Here is a 17,046-nt window from a genome sequence, read left to right on the forward strand (position 1 = left end):
AGGATCTTACCACCAAGCACATCTTTCCCTCCCCCCTCACTTTCTGCTTTCGATTCCCTTGTTCATTCATCCCTCTTTATTTATTGATCTCCCTTCAGCACTTACCCTTGCAAGTGGAACAAGTGCTACTACACCTGCCCCTACACTTCCTCCCTCCTCCATCCAAGGCCCCAAACAGTCCTTCCAGGTGAGGCGACACTTAACCTGTGAGTTTGTTGCAGTTGTATACTGTGCCCAATGCTCCTGGTGTGGCCTGCTGTATATTGGTGAGACCCAATGTTGATTAGGAAACTGCTTCCATGCTCCGTCCACCAGAACAAGTGAGATCTCCCAGTAGCCACCCATTTAAATTCCACTTCCCATTCCTATTCTGATATGTTCAACCATGGCCTCTTCCATTGTCATGATGAGGCCACACCTAGGTTGGAGGAACAGACCTTATATTCCATCTGGGTAGCTTCCAATCTGATGGCATGAGGACATTATGAGGATTTCTCAAACTTCTGGTAATGTCCCCCAACCCACTTCTCTTTCACCATTTCCCATCCCCTTTTCCCTCATTCACCTTATATCTTTACCTGCCCATCACCTCCCTCTGGTGCTCCTCCTCCCTTTTCTTTCTTCCATGGCCTTCTGTGTCTTTCACTCATCAACTTCCCAACTCGTTACCTCATTCCTCCCCCTCCAGGTTTCACCTATCACCTTGTCTTTCTCTCTCCCCTCCCCCCATCTTTAACATCTACTCCTCAGCTTTTTTCTCTGCAGTCCTGCCGAAGGGTTTAGGCCAAAAACATCGACTACTTTTTTCCATAGATGCTGCCTGGCCTGCTGAGTTCCTCGAGCCCTTTGTGCGTGTTGCTCGAATCTTTAACTCATTGAATTTTTAGTGTATGATCACCTTGCGATAAATGTAGTGAGATAGTTAAGTCATTGCATGATCTTTGAGAGATTAATTCCTTATATAAAAATTGACCCTATGCTCTTCAGTCATCACTAAGAAATTACTCTAATTTGCCCTACATACATGGACTATTTTTAATTGATAATGAACATTAGGGGCCTCGGAACCTTATGGAATGACTTTTATAAGGCAGTATAATCCTTAACTATAAATGTTTTGCAGTCCACTATTTTGGTGATTATTTGGGTTTTATCATGAAATATAACATTTTAATAACTCTTACCATTCCCAAATCTGAGCAAATCTATCAAAGCTAAACATTCAAAGTTCAAAACTCAATGTAAATTTGTTATCAGAGTACTTGTATATCACCAGATCTAAGCCTGAGATTCATTTTCTTGCAGGGCCCCCAGTCTTTAACCAGATTTCCAGTCAATGTGGGCTAGAGCAGGAATGAGATCTGCTGATTTCTCTTTTCCATCTTTCTAGGGCTCAGGGAAAAAAAAGACCAAATTTGTAGCTATCATCCTGGTTCTTCTATGAAAACAAATTGACACTGATTATTTTCAGTGCAAACATGTGTACCACTCATGGCCAAAGTAAGTCCTTCACTTTTGTGTTTCTCAGGTAATCAGAAGGAATATCTCAGCATCACTACATATTTTTTTGTACGAGGGCTGCTTCTTCATTTTCATTATAGATTTGGTGTCCTGTATAGTTATAAGAAGATGGACATTTACCTATCCATTCAAAATTAAATCTTTAAACTATCCTAGAAAAAAGACAAAGAAGTTACAGAGGTTCCTAATCCAAGGAAACACCAGGGATTATATTTATGGAGCCAAAGGTAATTATTATATTCAGAACAAAACTCAGGAGTATCCTTGGTAGAGGGTAATTCTGGTGCTAATGTTTACAGACTTTCATTGCCAACCACAAAACCTGTGGTTGTGGGGGTGACTGATAATGTAGAGCCAGTATCATTGACAGTGTGTTCAGTGGAGTCTGCTGCTCGTCTAAACCCAGACAAACCAATCTATTACTTCACAAAGGGGTTCAGCAGTCACCCGAGCCAGCATCCACAGCCTGAGTACAGAGTCATTCCTTTCCTCCCCTCAGTGAGGAATATTCTCACTCTACCCTTAAACCCCAGTGAACTACTTGGAGTCCCACCATTGGAAGGCTGTTATCAGAAGGTAATATTCATGGAAGGAACTATTCTGAGTAAGTAGAAAAATGGCAGTCGCTATACGATTGTCAGAGTTGTAGATTTGTCTTTAAAAAGCCACTGAGTGAAGGGATAAAGTCGCAGATATAAAGAATAATTCTCATCACTTTCACTGCCATTAATGTGCAAGCTATACAGTGTTGTTGGTATAACAAAACTTGCTAAGTAAGTTTGCTATAAAACTCAGCAAGTCATTCCTGAGCAATTGGATCTCTCCAGCACCTGGAATCCAGAAGTGGATACTGTTGTGTATTTAATATTTCAATAATATTCGAGTGAGATTGTAAATATGTTGTTGATTGATTAAGCATTCTCGTTCGTTTAAATAATTCATTCTAGGTTACACGTATAAATACGTCATCACACTACCGTACGTGATACACGGGAGCCTCACTTAAAGTAAACTCAAAGTTAAACCCATGTTTCAGATTCCTGTGTCTTCTTTTAAATTAGTTTTGAAGTTACAAAATATAACGTTGGTGACGAGGTATTTTTTGATGAAGCTGAGATGGCTATCAACTTGTTGAAGTGCAACTAATCAGCTGAGTTTTAAAAAACTCAGCGCAGTGAGGAACAGCGAATGAAAAAACTGCAGCCAGCTTGTGCAGAAGATTGAGTTACAAAAAGCAGAGTAACACCGTTTCTTTGGAATGGAAGAAACGATCAAACTTCAAAAAAAAAGTCAGAAAACGGAAGGATTCACGGGTTCGTAAAGAGTGAGTACGGGTGACTGAAATTGACCATGGTCATGAATGGTCTGACAAAATCCACGTGAATCCTTTGCCAGGACGTTGCAGGCCATTTCCCGGGATGGAGAGGTGCTGCTCTCGGCATCTTTAGTACGTGTTGGCGGCCCATACAGTGCCCGGCAAGCTGCTCGTTCTGCTGATCTGTTCCAGGCCACCAGACAAAGCTTCGGGCTAGTGCATTCATTTTAGCCACACCTAGATGACCGAGATGTAGCTCCAAAACTTTAGTTCTCAGGTTGGAGATGGTATAATTCTCAATTCCCGCACAAGGTAAGCCCTGGCAAGGGCATGTTCATTCGGTGCTGGTAAAAATGGGCAAACTGCACTTTCTGTTGCATATTCCAGCCATTTTGGGTGCCCATGTCGACCTCAGACAGTATGGGCCCCTTTTCTGCTTTCAACTTGGGTCATCACTACCTTAATAGGGAGACTCTTGATATGGGTTAGGGAGAATATGTTAAGAGGAGTGCCCCCTTTTAGTTAATTTTTCTGTTATTTCTTTTTCCTAGAGTAAATGAGACAATCCATCAGCATTTCTATGATAAATTGTCCTCTTGAATTCAATTTTGTAACTACGTCCTCCAAGAAACAGCCCATCTCTGTATTCATGTTGATGCTGATTGAAAATGGACACTGGTGGTTGATGATCAGTTACAAGGGTAAACTCTCTCCCATACAAGTACTGGTTGAAATGTTTTACACTCCAAACAGATTTAAGGTCTCTCTGTCAATATGTATGTAATCCTTCTCTGTAGCAGTAAGGGAATGTTATGCAAAGGCTATGGGGAGATCAAAAGTGGGTCCTCCCGAATGATTAAGGACAGAAGTGGACCACTCCCCTACACAATGAGGATTGCATCTAATACCATCTGAGACCACACATTGATCAGTTGAGAGCAGAGTCAATTGTTAGAGAAGAGAGTTGGCCAGAGCTGTCAGAAAGACTTCCTGCAGCCTCAGAGTCAACTCCTATAGCCACCATGGAGGAGACCCCAGAACCTGAGATTGTTTCACAGGCACAAGTGTAACCAGACAAGCAGTGACCCCCCCTCCCCCCCCCCCCACCGTCAAGAGGGACATTATCCAACAAGAGTAAGAAATCCTCCACAGCAATTAAATCTTCAGCAACACAGAGAAAATGCTTGAGGAGCTCAGCAGGCCAGGCAGCGTCTACAGAAAAGAGTAAATAGTCGACATTACAGGCCAAGACCCTCATCCGGAAGAAGGGTCTCAGCCCGAAATGTCAACTGTTTGCTCTTTTCCGTAGATGGTGCCTGGCCTGAGCTCCCAAGTATTTTCAAAGCTACATTTAATGTCAGAGAAATGTATACAATATACATCCTGAAATGCTGTTTCTTCGCAAGCATCCACGAAAACAGGAGTACTCCAAAGAATGAATAACAATTAAATGTTAGAACCCCAAAGTTATCCCCCCAGCTCCCCTCCCTCCTGTGTAAGCGGCAGCAAGCAACAATCCTCCCCCCCCCCCCCCCCACCGGCAAAATAAAAGTATCGGCACCCGCCATTGAACACTCAAGTGTGCAGCAAAGCAACAGCAAAGACACAGACTTGCAGCACCCCAAAGACTACTCATTCAGCTGGTATTCGACATACCACAGGTTCTCTCTCTCCCTAATAAGAGAGAAAGACATGTCTCTGTTTCATTATGTGTGTTGGTCTGAATTTCCTGCATCTGCAGATTTTCTCTTGTTTGTTATTAAACCTTTAGGCCTGAATGGAACAATTTAATTTTACTATGCTGTGGGTGTCATTACATAGTAGTTGTACGGTATTCTGTGTATACAAGTTCAGATGCATTCTACGTTGAGTTGAAGTTTATAGCTAAGCAGGGAAGAGTGTGTATTTTAATATGTGAGTAATCTTGTAAATATATGTTGATTAAGTATTTTTGTTTGTTTAAAAAGTATATGAATATATATGAATAAATATAGTGACATGCAAAAGTTTGGGCACTTCTAGTCAAAATTTATATTACTGTGAATAGCTAAGCGAGTAAAAGATGACCTGATTTCCAAAAGGCATAAAGTTAAAGATGACACATTTCTTTAATATTTTAACCAAGATTACTTTTTTATTTCTATCTTTTACAGTTTCAAAATAACAAAAAAGGAAAAGGGCCCGAAGCAAAAGTTTGGGCTCCCTGCATGGTCAGTACTTAGTAACACCCCCTTTGGCAAGTATCACAACTTGTAAACGCTTTCTGTAGCCAGCTAAGAGTCTTTCAATTCTTGTTTGGGGGATTTTTGCCCATTCTTCCTTGCAAAAGGCTTCTAGTTCTGTGAGATTCTTGGGCTGTCTTGCATGCACTGCTCTTTTGAGGTCAATCCACAGATTTTCGATGATGTTTAGGTCGGGGGACTGTGAGGGCCAAGGCAAAACCTTCAGCTTGCGCCTCTTGAGGTAGTCCATTGTGGATATTGAGGTGTGTTTAGGATCATTATCCTATTGTAGAAGCCATCCTCTTTTCATCTTCAGCTTTTTTTTACAGACGGTATGATGTTTGCTTCCAGAATTTGCTGGTATTTAATCAAATTCATTCTTCCCTCTACCAGTGAAATGTTCCTTGTGCTACTGTCTGCAACACAAGCCCAAAGCATGATCGATTCACCCTGTGCTTAACAGTTGGAGAGGTGTTCTTTTCATGAAATTCTGCACTCTTTTTTTTTCTTCAAACATACAGTACCTTTGCTCATTGCAGCCAGAGAGTTCTATTTTAACTTCATCAGTCCACAGGACTTGTTTCTAAAATGCATCAGGCTTGTTTAGATGTTCCTTTGCAAACATCTGATGCTGAATTTTGTGGTGAGGACACAGGAAAGGTTTTTTTCTGATGTCTCTTCTGTGAACGTCATATTTGTGCAGGTATCGCTGCACAGTAGAACAGTGTACCACCACTTCAGAGTCTGCTAAATCTTCCTGAAGGTCTTTTGCAGTCAAATGGGGGTTTTGATTTGCTTTTCGAGCAATCGTACGAGCAGTTCTCTCAGAAAGTTTTTTTGGTCTTCCAGACCTCAGCTTGACCTCCATTGTTCCTGTTAACTGCCATTTCTTAATTACATTACGAACTGAGGAAACGGCTACCTGAAAAAACTTTGCTATCTTCTTATAGCCTTCTCCTGCTTTGTGGGCATCACTTGTTTTAATTTTCAGAGTGCTAGGCAACTGCTTAGAGGAGCCCATGGCTGATGATTGTTGGGACAAGGTTTGAGGAGTCAGGGTATTTATAAAGCTTTGAAATTTGCATCACCTGGCCTTTCCTAATGATGATTGTAAACAAGCCATAGCCCTAACAAGCTAATTAAGGTCTGAGACCTTGGCAAAAGTTATCCGAGAGCTCAAATCTCGTGGGGTGTTACTGTATATAAATTGCATACATTATCACGCTGCCACATGATATATGTGCGTCTCACTTGAAGTAAACTCAAAACTCAGAACCCCATTTTAGACTCCTGTGTCTTTTTTTCGAATTAGTTTTGTGTTGAAGTTACATAACAGATACATTCACTGATTTTTGCAGGTATCCTTTTGCATGTCTTGACCATTTCTTGGCAAGGATACCCTTGTAGTACAACATTTAGTTTTGATCTCCTTCCTAAGAGAGGTTTTGTTTGTCATCGAAGGAATTAAGGTTCACTGTACTACACACTGCGATGGCAAGAATGTGAAACAAGGCGAGATTGGGTCAAATGGGTTCACAAGAATTTTGAAAATGAGAGGGAATCTGATTGAAACTTTATTCTGTTTGGGTATCATGGAGGATGCTTGTGGGATTCACTACCACACAGGGCTGTAGATATTTTAGTAGTACAAGGTCAATTATTTTAATATAAAAGGGGGGATAGGGAAGGAGCGGCAAAAGAGTTTTGAGATAGGTAATCAGCAATGATTGCATTACATAGTGGAGAAAGTTCAGAGAAGCAGAGGTGCTCATTCTGCACCTGATTTCTATGTAACTATGTTGTTAATGACACTATAAAATGGTGTTAGAGCCACACGTACAAACAAGCTGGAGGAACTCAGCAAGACGGGCAGCATCTGTTGAAACGAGCAGTCAACATTTCGGGTCGAAACCCTTCGTCAGGACTGAGGAAGGAGGGGGCAGGGGCTCTATAAAGAAGGTGCCAGGTGAAAAACCAATGAGAGGAAAGATGAAGGGGTGGGGGAGGGGAAGCAGGGAGTTCCTTCAGCTTGTTTGTACGTGTTGATTTGACCACAGCATCTGCTGTGTACTTTGTGTTTACTGGTGTTGGAGCCACAGATGGTCTCAACAGCTCAGAATAATCTGCTCATCTTGGTGAGTTGCTGGAACACCTGCAGACTTTCCTCTTTCTATCAGAACAAGAGGCGATTATCAGACTTGTGCAAAGCAGACCAGTTAGTGATATGACAACGTAAAAACAAGTTAATCCATTCAGTGAGAGTTTCTTCAACATTAATGTTACAGCTCAGTTACCTTTTCTCCCTACACCAGAGTATAAAACATTGAAGATTAAGACAATTATTCTCAAATTTCATCAGCTTTTGGGACTCTTTCCCACAAAATGTGAGCATTAACTACAGTAATCTTGGAATAATATTGCCCACCAGTAGATCATCTCACTTTTCAGAATATAGAACATATAACTTCAAAAGTAGAACAGTACTGGACAGTGACAGGCCCTTCAGCCACAAATGTTGTACTGAAACGGTTAAATTAGTAATCAAATGGTGCACTAAACAAATCTCTTGTGCCTACACTATGCCCATATCCTTCCATTCTTCTCATATTCATGTATCTCTGAAAAGTCTCTTGTGTATTTGCCTCTACCACCATACCAGCTAGTGCATTCCAGACCATTCACCACTCTGAGTAAAAACTTGCCCCTCACATCTCATTTGAAATTAACCCCTCTTACATTCAATGCATGCCTTCTGATATTAGATGTTTCATCCCTTTAGAAAAGAAATTGTCTGTCTGGGCCTTTCATAATCTTATTAACCATAAGACAAAGGAGCAGAAGTCGGCCATCCGGCCCATCGAGTCTGCTCTGCCATTTCATCATGAGCTGATCCAATCTCCCCTTTAGTCCCATTCCCCCACCTTCTCACCATAACCTTTGATGCCCTGACTACTCAGATAACTATCAATCTCTGCCTTAAATACACCCAATGACCCGACCTCCACTGCCACCCGTGGCAACAAATTCCACAGATTCACCACCCTCTGGCTAAAAAATTCTTTTCGCATTTCAGTTCTGAATGGGCACCCTGCAATCCTCAAGTCATGTCCTCTCGTACTAGACACCCCCACCATGGGAAACAACTTTGCCACATCAACTCTGTCCATGCTTTTCAACATTCAAAATATTTCTATGAGGTCCCCCCTCATTCTTCTAAACTCCAAGGAGCGCAGTCCAAGAGCAGTCAAATGTTCCTCATATGTTAACCCTCTCATTCCCGGAATCATTCTAGTGAATATTCTCTGAACCCTCTCCAACATCAGCACATCCTTTCTTAAATAAGGAGCCCAAAACTGCACCCAGTATTCCAAGTGAGGTCTTACCAGTGCCTTATAGAGCCTCAACATCACATCCCTGCTAATATACTCTATTCCTCTAGAAATGAATGCCAACATTGCATTCGCCTTCTTCACCACCGACTCAACCTGGAGGTTAACCTTAAGGGTATCCTGCACGAGAACTCCCAAGTCCCGTTGCATCTCAGAACCTTGAAATTTCTAACCATTTAAGTAATCATCTGCCCATTTACTTCTACCAAAGTGCATGACCGTACACTTTCCGACATTGTAATTCATTTGCCACTTCTTTGCCCATTCCCCCAATCTATCCAAGTCTCTCTGCAGACTCTCTGTTTCCTCAGCACTACCGGCCCCTCCACCTATCTTTGTATCATCAGCAAATTTAGCCATAAAGCCATCTATTCCATGATCCAAATCATTGATATACAATGTAAAAAGAAGCGACCCCAACACGGACCCCTGCGGAACACCACTGGTAATCGGCAGCCAACCAGAATGGGATCCCTTTATTCCCACTCTCTGTTTCCTGCCAATCAACCAACGCTCTATCCACGTATGTAACTTTGCTGTAATTCCATGGGCTCTTATCTTGTTTAGCAGCCTCATGTGCGGCACCTTGTCAAAGGCCTTCTGAAAATCCAAATACACAACATCCACTACATCTCCCTTGATTAGCCTACTTGTAATTTCCTCAAAAAATTGCACTAGGTTTGTCAGGCAGGATTTTCCTTTAAGGAAACCATGCTGAGTTCTGCCTATCTTGTCAAATGCCTCCAGGTACTCCGTAACCTCATCCTTGACAATCGACTCCAACAACTTCCCAACCACTGATGTCAAGCTAACAGGTCTATAATTTCCTTTTTGCTTCCTTGCCTCCTTCTTAAATAGTGGAATGACATTTGCAATCTTCCAGTCCTCTGGAACCAGGCCAGAATCTATCGACTTTTGAAAGATCATTGCTAATGCCTCCGCAATCTCCACTGCTACTTCCTTCAGAGCACGAGGGTGCATTCCATCTGGTCCAGGAGATTTATCTACCCTTATACTATTCAGCTTCCTGAGTACTTTCTCTGTCGTAATTGTGACTGCACCTATTTCTCTTCCCTGACACCCTTGAATGTCCGGTATATTGCTGATGTCTTCTTCAGTGAAGACTGATGCAAAATACTCGTTCAGTTCCTCCGCCATCTCCTTATCTCCCATTAGAATTTATCCAGCATCGTTTTCTATCGGTCCTATATCTACTCTCACCTGTCTTTTATTTACTTGAAAAAGCTTTTAGTATCCTCTTTGATATTATTTGCTAGCTTCCTTTCATAGTTCATCTTTTCCCTCTTAATGACCTTCTTAGTTTCCTTTTGTAAGCTTTTAAAAACTTCCCAATCCTCTGTCTTCCCACTAAGTTTTGCTTCCCTTGTATGCCCTCTGCTTTGCTTTTTCTTTGGCTTTGACTTCTCTTGTCAGCCACGGTTGCATCCTTTTTCCATTTGAAAATTTCTTTTTCTTTGGAAAATATCTGTCTTGCACCTTCCTCACTTCTCGCATAAACACCAGCCACTGCTGCTCTGCAGTGCTTCCCGCTAGTGTCCCTTTCCAGTCAACCTTGGCCAGTTCCTCTCTCATGCCACTGTAATTTCGTTTACTCCACTGAAATACCAACACATCGGATTTCGGCTTCTCTTCCTCAAATTTCACAGTGAACTCAATCATGTTATGATCACTGCCTCCTAAGGGTTCCTTCACTTCCATCTCTCTAAATACCTCTGGTTCATTACACAATACCCAATCCAGTACAGACAATCCCCTAGTGGGCTCAACAACAAGCTGTTCTAAAAAGCCATCTTGTAGACATTCTACCAATTCGCTCTCTTGAGATCCAGTGCCGACCTGATTTTCCCAATCCACTCACATGTTAAAATCCCCTACAATTATCATAACACTGCCCTTCTGGGAAGCCTTTTCTATTTCCTATTTCCTGTTCCTGTAACGTCTAACAGGTCTCCCCTCAGTCTGTGCCACTCCAGTAAAAACAACACAAGCTTGTCGTTATAGCACATACCCATGTGGTGAACTACACCCCCCCACGCTGACTGCTCCTGTGGCTCCTCCCACTGACTGTGGCTCCTCCCACGGACCCCGGTATAAAGGCGATTGGGGCCTGAGCCCTGCCCTCAGTCTCCAGGATGTAGCATGGTGGTCAATTGCTGCTTGTTCTTTCTTCCAATCAATAAAAGCCTATATCTCGTCTCACGTCTCAGAGAGTTATTGATGGTGCATCAACCCTTTAATCGCAGCACCTGGTAAAATCCCTGCTCTTTTTTTTTTAAGATCATAAGATATAGGAGCAGAAGCAGGCCATTAGGCCCATCAAGCCTGCTCCGCCATTCAATTATGGGCTGATCCAATTCTTCCAGTCATCCCCACTCCCCTGCCTTTTCCCCACACCCTTTGATGCCCTGGCTAATCAAGAATCTATCTTTGCCTTAAATGCACTCAATGACTTGGCCTCCATAGCTGCTCGTGGCAACAAATTCCACAGATTTACCAAAGTAATTTCTCGCATTTCTGTTCTAAATGGACGTCGTTCAATCCCGAAGTTGTGTGCTCTTGCCCTACCATGGGAAGTAACTTTGCCATATCTAATCTGTTCAGGTCTTTTAACATTTGGAATGTTTCAGTGAGATCCCCCCTCATTCTCCTGAACTCCAGGGAATACAGCCCAAGAGCTGCCAGACGTTCCTCATACGGTAACCCTTTCATTCCTGGAATCATTCTAGTGAATCTTCTCTGAACCCTCTCCAATGTCAGTATATCCTTTCTAAAATAAGGCCAAAACTGCACACAATACTCCAAGTGTGGTCTCACGGGTGTCTTATAGAGCCTCAACATCACATCCCTGCTCTTGTATTCTATACCTCTAGAAATGAATGCCAACATTGCATTCATCTTCTGCACCACCAACTCAACCTACAGGTTAACCTTTAGGGTATCTTGCACAAGGATTCCCAAGTCCCTTTGCACCTCTTCATTTTGAATTCACTCCCCATCAAAATAACAGTCTGCCTGTTTTTTCATCCACCGGTGCATCACCATACACTTTCCAACATTGTATTTCATTTGCCACTTCTTTGCCCATTCCCCTAAACTATCTAAGTCTCTCTGCAAGCTCTCTGTTTCCTCAACACTACCCACTCCTCCACCTATCTTGGTATCATCAGCAAATTTAGCCACAAATCTTATTAATCCCATAATCCAAATCATTGACATGCATCAAAAAAAGCAGCGGTCCCAGCACTGACCCTTGTGGAACTCCACTGGTAACCAGCAGCCAGCCAGAATAGGATCCATTTATTCTCACTTTCTGTTTTCTGCTGACCAGCCAATGCTCCACCCATGCCAGTAACTTCCCTGTATTTCTATGGGCTCTTGCTAAGCAGCCTCCAGGAGGCTCAAAAGGTTCAGCTGCAGCACAGTCCCAAAGAGAATGGCGGGGTATGACAGATCAGAAACAACGTGGAGAGAGGCTTCTTGGAAATGGAAAGGGAAGTTTATGTCTGACACGGGTTGAAATTAAAAGGACAATTAAGAAAGCAAAGAGGGGCAAGTTGGTGTGTGAAATGCAAAACAACAAAGATGTTTTTTTTTACAAACAACGGGAAAGTAACTGAGGAAATAGTGGGGCCTATTAAAAGGCACAGAGGTAACTGTATATGGTGGCAGTGCATATGGGCGGAAGGGGGGAGAATGCTGAATGTGTTATTAAGGTGAATAAGGGTGAACGTTTGGAGTGGACAAACATGGTACGATGGAAAACATCAGTGGCTTTGAAACTACTGAAATTGCCAGTAAGATGTATAATGTATCCCAAGCTTTTAATAGAAGCAAGTGAAACAATTCCAGGAACTCCGTCCTGGAATTGTTTCACTACCAGAGTCCTGCCTAGTTTCAGGCATGGTGCCAGACCACCAGAGGATTGCTCGTTTTAATTTTTAAAATGGAGCAAATAATTAAATGAATAATTACAGGATAGTTACTGTAGTTTAACCCCAGTGAGGACAGACTGTTGGAATCTAAGTGAAAACTTCATTTGCATGTTGATCAGGACTAATCAGCATCGATGATATATGAAAGTATTGACTGAACTATATGAATGTCTTAAACAATGTCAATTAGGTCACTATACTGAAAATACTTTAAAATTCGTGCCTTATTCTTTTCTGATTCAACAGCAAGAGGTATCCACTTAACTAAAGGTGATAACAAATTACTCTTAAGATTATATAAAGAAAAATAAAATCCAGAAAGAAAATGGTTAATGAAATTATACTTGTCAACCAGTAATCCACTCCACAATACTATTGGAGGGAACCACAGATTCCTGACTGCTTTTCTCGCTCTGTAACCCAATCTAGGAGAAGATTCAGACTTGCACAAAAAATTTACCTTTTCTTTACTGTTCAAGATCCCTTCAAAAATCTACCCAGTACTTTCCAGACAAATGTGTTTTTCACCATTATCTACCCTCAAGCCTGTGAACTGGTACTCTGACTAAGTTCTCACAAAATGGCTGTAGACTCATTCCCTGTACTTTTTCAAGGTGTTCCCTCATCCCAGACTAACATCATTTTGTTTTACAAACTTCCATTTCCTATTCAAAATCTTCAGCTCACTGTTGTTCTTCATTTTCACCATTTGAAAGATGCAGTTAATTTTTTCAGACCGAAGATGATCACTGTAGACTTACCTGCAAAGGAATCTCATGCCTCAGGTTCACACATTCAATTTCAGAAATCAGTTTTTAAAAAATAATTTTATGGTGTTGCGGCTGCTGCCATTTAAAATTTAAACAATATTTGTACTTTAAACAGAGAGTGATGTTGTCTGAATTTGTGAGAGTTGCAATGGACACTTACAGTCTCAGCGTGTTCCTTGCAAGCAAAGTTCCTGCAATATGATTTTCCCACTTTCCACCAGCCATCCCTGAGCCATTCCCCCAGCCAAATCAATATTTGTCCATTCCTTGAGAAGGTGTAAGTCTTTGGCATTCTTTGCCACAGAGAGCTGTGGAAGGTGTCACAGAATTCATTAAGAAATTAAGTGCCATTTGAGACACAATATAATCCTTAACCATAACCATTCCCCTGTGACTCTTGCTGTTTGTTCTCTCCAAAGCTTCACCAAATGTATTGGATCTGAACTATCAATAACGTGGTCTGTGTTGGCTGACTCTGTTTTTGCCTATATCTCTTTAATGTCAACTCAAATACTGTTAGTTCCAATTATATGATGGACATTAGGTGTAGGAGTTCCTGGTTTCTCTTTCTCATTATTCCCTGCAGACAGAATATAATGAGTTTTGTAGAGATCAGCGAAAGGTTTTCTACGTTCTTGCAATGGAAATGCAGAACCTCTTATTAACTTCAGTACAATTATTAACTATGTTTAGAAGGAAGAATGCTGTCCCAGAGCAGGTGTTTAGTGTCTGGAGTTGACTGCTGGCTACACCATGGAGGTCAATTCTATTGTGCATGCAGAAAGGGGTGGATAAATATCTGAAAAGAAAGAACTTGCAGGGGTCTGTGATGATGGTAAGAGGTTGTATTACTCTTGCAAAAAGCCAGCAACAAATGGTCTTTCGTGCAACAGGTATGTGTTTCTGTGAGTAATGTGATTCAGTTTGAATATTTATCCTGCAATTTGTTTCTCAGGAGCCTTGAAGGAGACATTTCAGACTCGGATCATGCTTTCCTTGCATAAGGGCTGTCTGGTTGTCCTCATGTTGGTGATTTGTAGTACTCTGTACATGTACTACAGATACTATCGGTCCGTTAATGACGACATGTTGAAACTATCTCAGGTAACAGATAAACCTGATGCAGTGATTCCCGACAAAACTTTCAAAGCTGGCATTATGTTTTTGGAATCAACTGACAATTTAAAGCTGACGCCATTGGCGATGTGTTCAGTGGAGTCTGCTGCTCGTCTAAACCCAGACAAACAGATCTATTACTTCATGAAGGGGTTCACTGGCAACTTGAGCCAGTATCCAGAGACTGAGCACAGAGGCATCCATTTACTTTCTAAGATGAAAAATGTCGTCATTCTATCTCTGAATCCCATTGAGCTATTTAAAGACACTCCATTGGAAAGGTAACCAAAACTATGATTTATTAATTCCAATAAGTAATTAAGTTATTTGAAAAATAGAGCATCTGTGAAGTATTAACAAAAATAAACTGATGACAATTGTAGGGTTTGCTCAGTAACCTGGTGTGATTGGGCCAAACAAGCTGAAGTGTTAGAGTCCATGGTTTTCTGTTGTAGAATTAATCACCTAGTACCTGCTGAAATTGTTCTGTCTGCCTAACATTCAAGGTAACTGCTACTACTGTAGATTGTTTTATTGTTACAAAACTAGACCATTCATAATTTAAACTATACACAAGAGAAAAATGCTAAACTTCTACAATTATGGTTGTTAATTTAGTAGTGTGAACCTTAAAAGAATAAGAAAACGTAGCACCAAACTACTCAAGTAGACCCTGTGTTGATAAATCCTTTCATTGTTTGGGCACCTCCCCACCCAGCTGAGCCTTTCCGTGTATGGGAGCAAAAGGATCCTTGACATTCACCCGGCAGTCTCCAGAGTGCCTGTCCTGCGGAATTGGTAGGACATTCCATTGTTACGAATGTACCACAGCTCTGAGGGGCCGAAGGGTGCAGGACCAGCCCCCTCCTTCCTGAGAATTGCAAGATCGCTATTAATTCGGGTCTTGGACCCAGGAAATGAGAGACAATGCAACGGATTTGACCATTCTTCTTAGAATTCACTTGTGTGAATTGTGACTCGATGCTACGTGCCAGCTCTCAGGGACATGGACACCCTTGGGCAATGTGGAGGGGGATTGTATCACCCTACCTTGATTGACATTTACAAATCTGCCAGTCACGATAAAAAGGGACTGCAGGAGGCAGAACCCCAGCGACGCACCAGACGGAGACACCGTCGCTCATCGCTCCCGTAAGGACGTGAAGCTGTTCGGGAGCCACGTGTGATTCGGTTCCCCTAGCTTGGGAACCAAATGGCTGATAACCCCGAAAAGGAGTTCGAATTGACAACGGGGAACTCATGTTCCCGATTCAACGCTTTGAGTCCAAAAGACTGGCAAGTTTATTTTCTCTCTCCAACCCGTGAACACCCAGCGGTCCCTCAAACGGCTAAAAGCCTTCATGAACTGGCGAGACTTTTTATATTTCCATCGGACAATGGTTTTACCCCTAGACAAACGATAGAGCTACTTCGAATTGTTGATTATTACTATACCCGTGCTTTAGATTGAGTATTGATGACGTATATTATCTGAATGTTTGTATTAACCTTACTTTTGTGCCCCTTTATAAATAAAAACGTTTAAAAATAATACCATCAGACTTCAGCGGACCTCTCTATCTTTGCTGGTAAGTGACCCAGTTACGGGGTTCGTAACACCATGCTGACCACTTCCTGATGGCTGGACCTTCACTCTGCAATGGGTCCGGACCTATTCTCCGGACACCAGTGGCAGGTAGAACCTCAGCTTGTAGTGACACTTGGTGCCCATGGATTTGGGTCCAAACACAACTTGACATAGCTACACACAAAGGTGGTAATCAGGATGACAGTAATGCTGGGTGCATTTGTGACCCCGTTATCTGGATATTGGTGTTTCATAATCTATTGGACTCCCTAGGTGGTTGTTGAGGCAGGGAAGTGATGAACAGGCTACACCAGTGCCAAGTACAGTGGCCCTAAGAGGTTATCACACTTCACAACCAACTTCTTCAAGTTATTGACAGGGAAAGTCATTTTCACAGACCCAGTTTTTGTTCGACCTGCCTTATCCACTCCAGCCAATTTTTGTTACATGTCTCAGCCTCTCTGAACAAAATGCCCAACGCCTTCGGGTAGTCGGTCCTGACAGTAAAGCCAATGTAGAATAGTCAGGCCAGCTGCCAAAGAGCATGACCTCGCTCTTCATGCAGTTGACTCTGGCCCCTGATGCTGGTCACCGATGCTGATCAATTTCTGAATTGACTATGGATCTGAGCAGAAGACAGCAACCTCATCCATACATTGTGAGCTTTCGAAATGTGCTCCTCCACCGTCTGGAAATGTTATCTCTCTTAAGCTCTCATCCTTCCTGATGGATTCAGCAAAGGGTTCTACACAAAACATGAACACAACGGGGGGGGGGGGGGAGTAGACAACCTTGCCAGACTCCAGACTTTATGGGGAGGTTATGTCCCCAATGCATGCATTTGGACTGAATTAAGGATATCTGCATGAAACAGCTTCATCCAATTTCTGCTTTCCTTCCCAAAACCCATTTTGGAGAACGTGTTTTATATGTATTTGTCCTGTCTCTTCATTTTTAGAAGAACTTCTCTCACATCTACCCCTCTCAGTGGAAAGGGGGAAATGTTGCTGCATGTCTGTCTAGAGTTGGCACAATTCCCTCTGATTCCATTTTGCTTTCTAAACACTTTTGAGGAACCTCTTGATGTTCTCCTTGGTTGCTTCCTACCAATGAAGTGGAGAGTCAAAGAGGTCCTTCATGGTTTTCCAACCTGCGCAGTTACTCTAGTCCCT

The 17,046-nt window shown here is 42.2% G+C and overlaps 1 protein-coding gene across 1 annotated transcript; it reads left to right on the forward strand.

The window, feature by feature from the left end:
- Window positions 1–5,013: 5,013 nt before the first annotated feature.
- On the forward strand, window positions 5,014–15,840 carry LOC140723633 (lactosylceramide 4-alpha-galactosyltransferase-like). The gene is made up of 3 exons (XM_073038210.1): window positions 5,014–5,046; window positions 14,126–14,567; window positions 15,005–15,840. Exons 2-3 carry the CDS (start codon window positions 14,158–14,160, stop codon window positions 15,006–15,008), a joined length of 414 nt encoding a protein of 137 aa, XP_072894311.1. The 5' UTR covers window positions 5,014–5,046; window positions 14,126–14,157; the 3' UTR covers window positions 15,009–15,840.
- Window positions 15,841–17,046: the final 1,206 nt, after the last annotated feature.

This window comes from Hemitrygon akajei, chromosome 3 (assembly GCF_048418815.1).
Source record: "Hemitrygon akajei chromosome 3, sHemAka1.3, whole genome shotgun sequence".
Classification (NCBI taxonomy): domain Eukaryota; kingdom Metazoa; phylum Chordata; class Chondrichthyes; order Myliobatiformes; family Dasyatidae; genus Hemitrygon; species Hemitrygon akajei.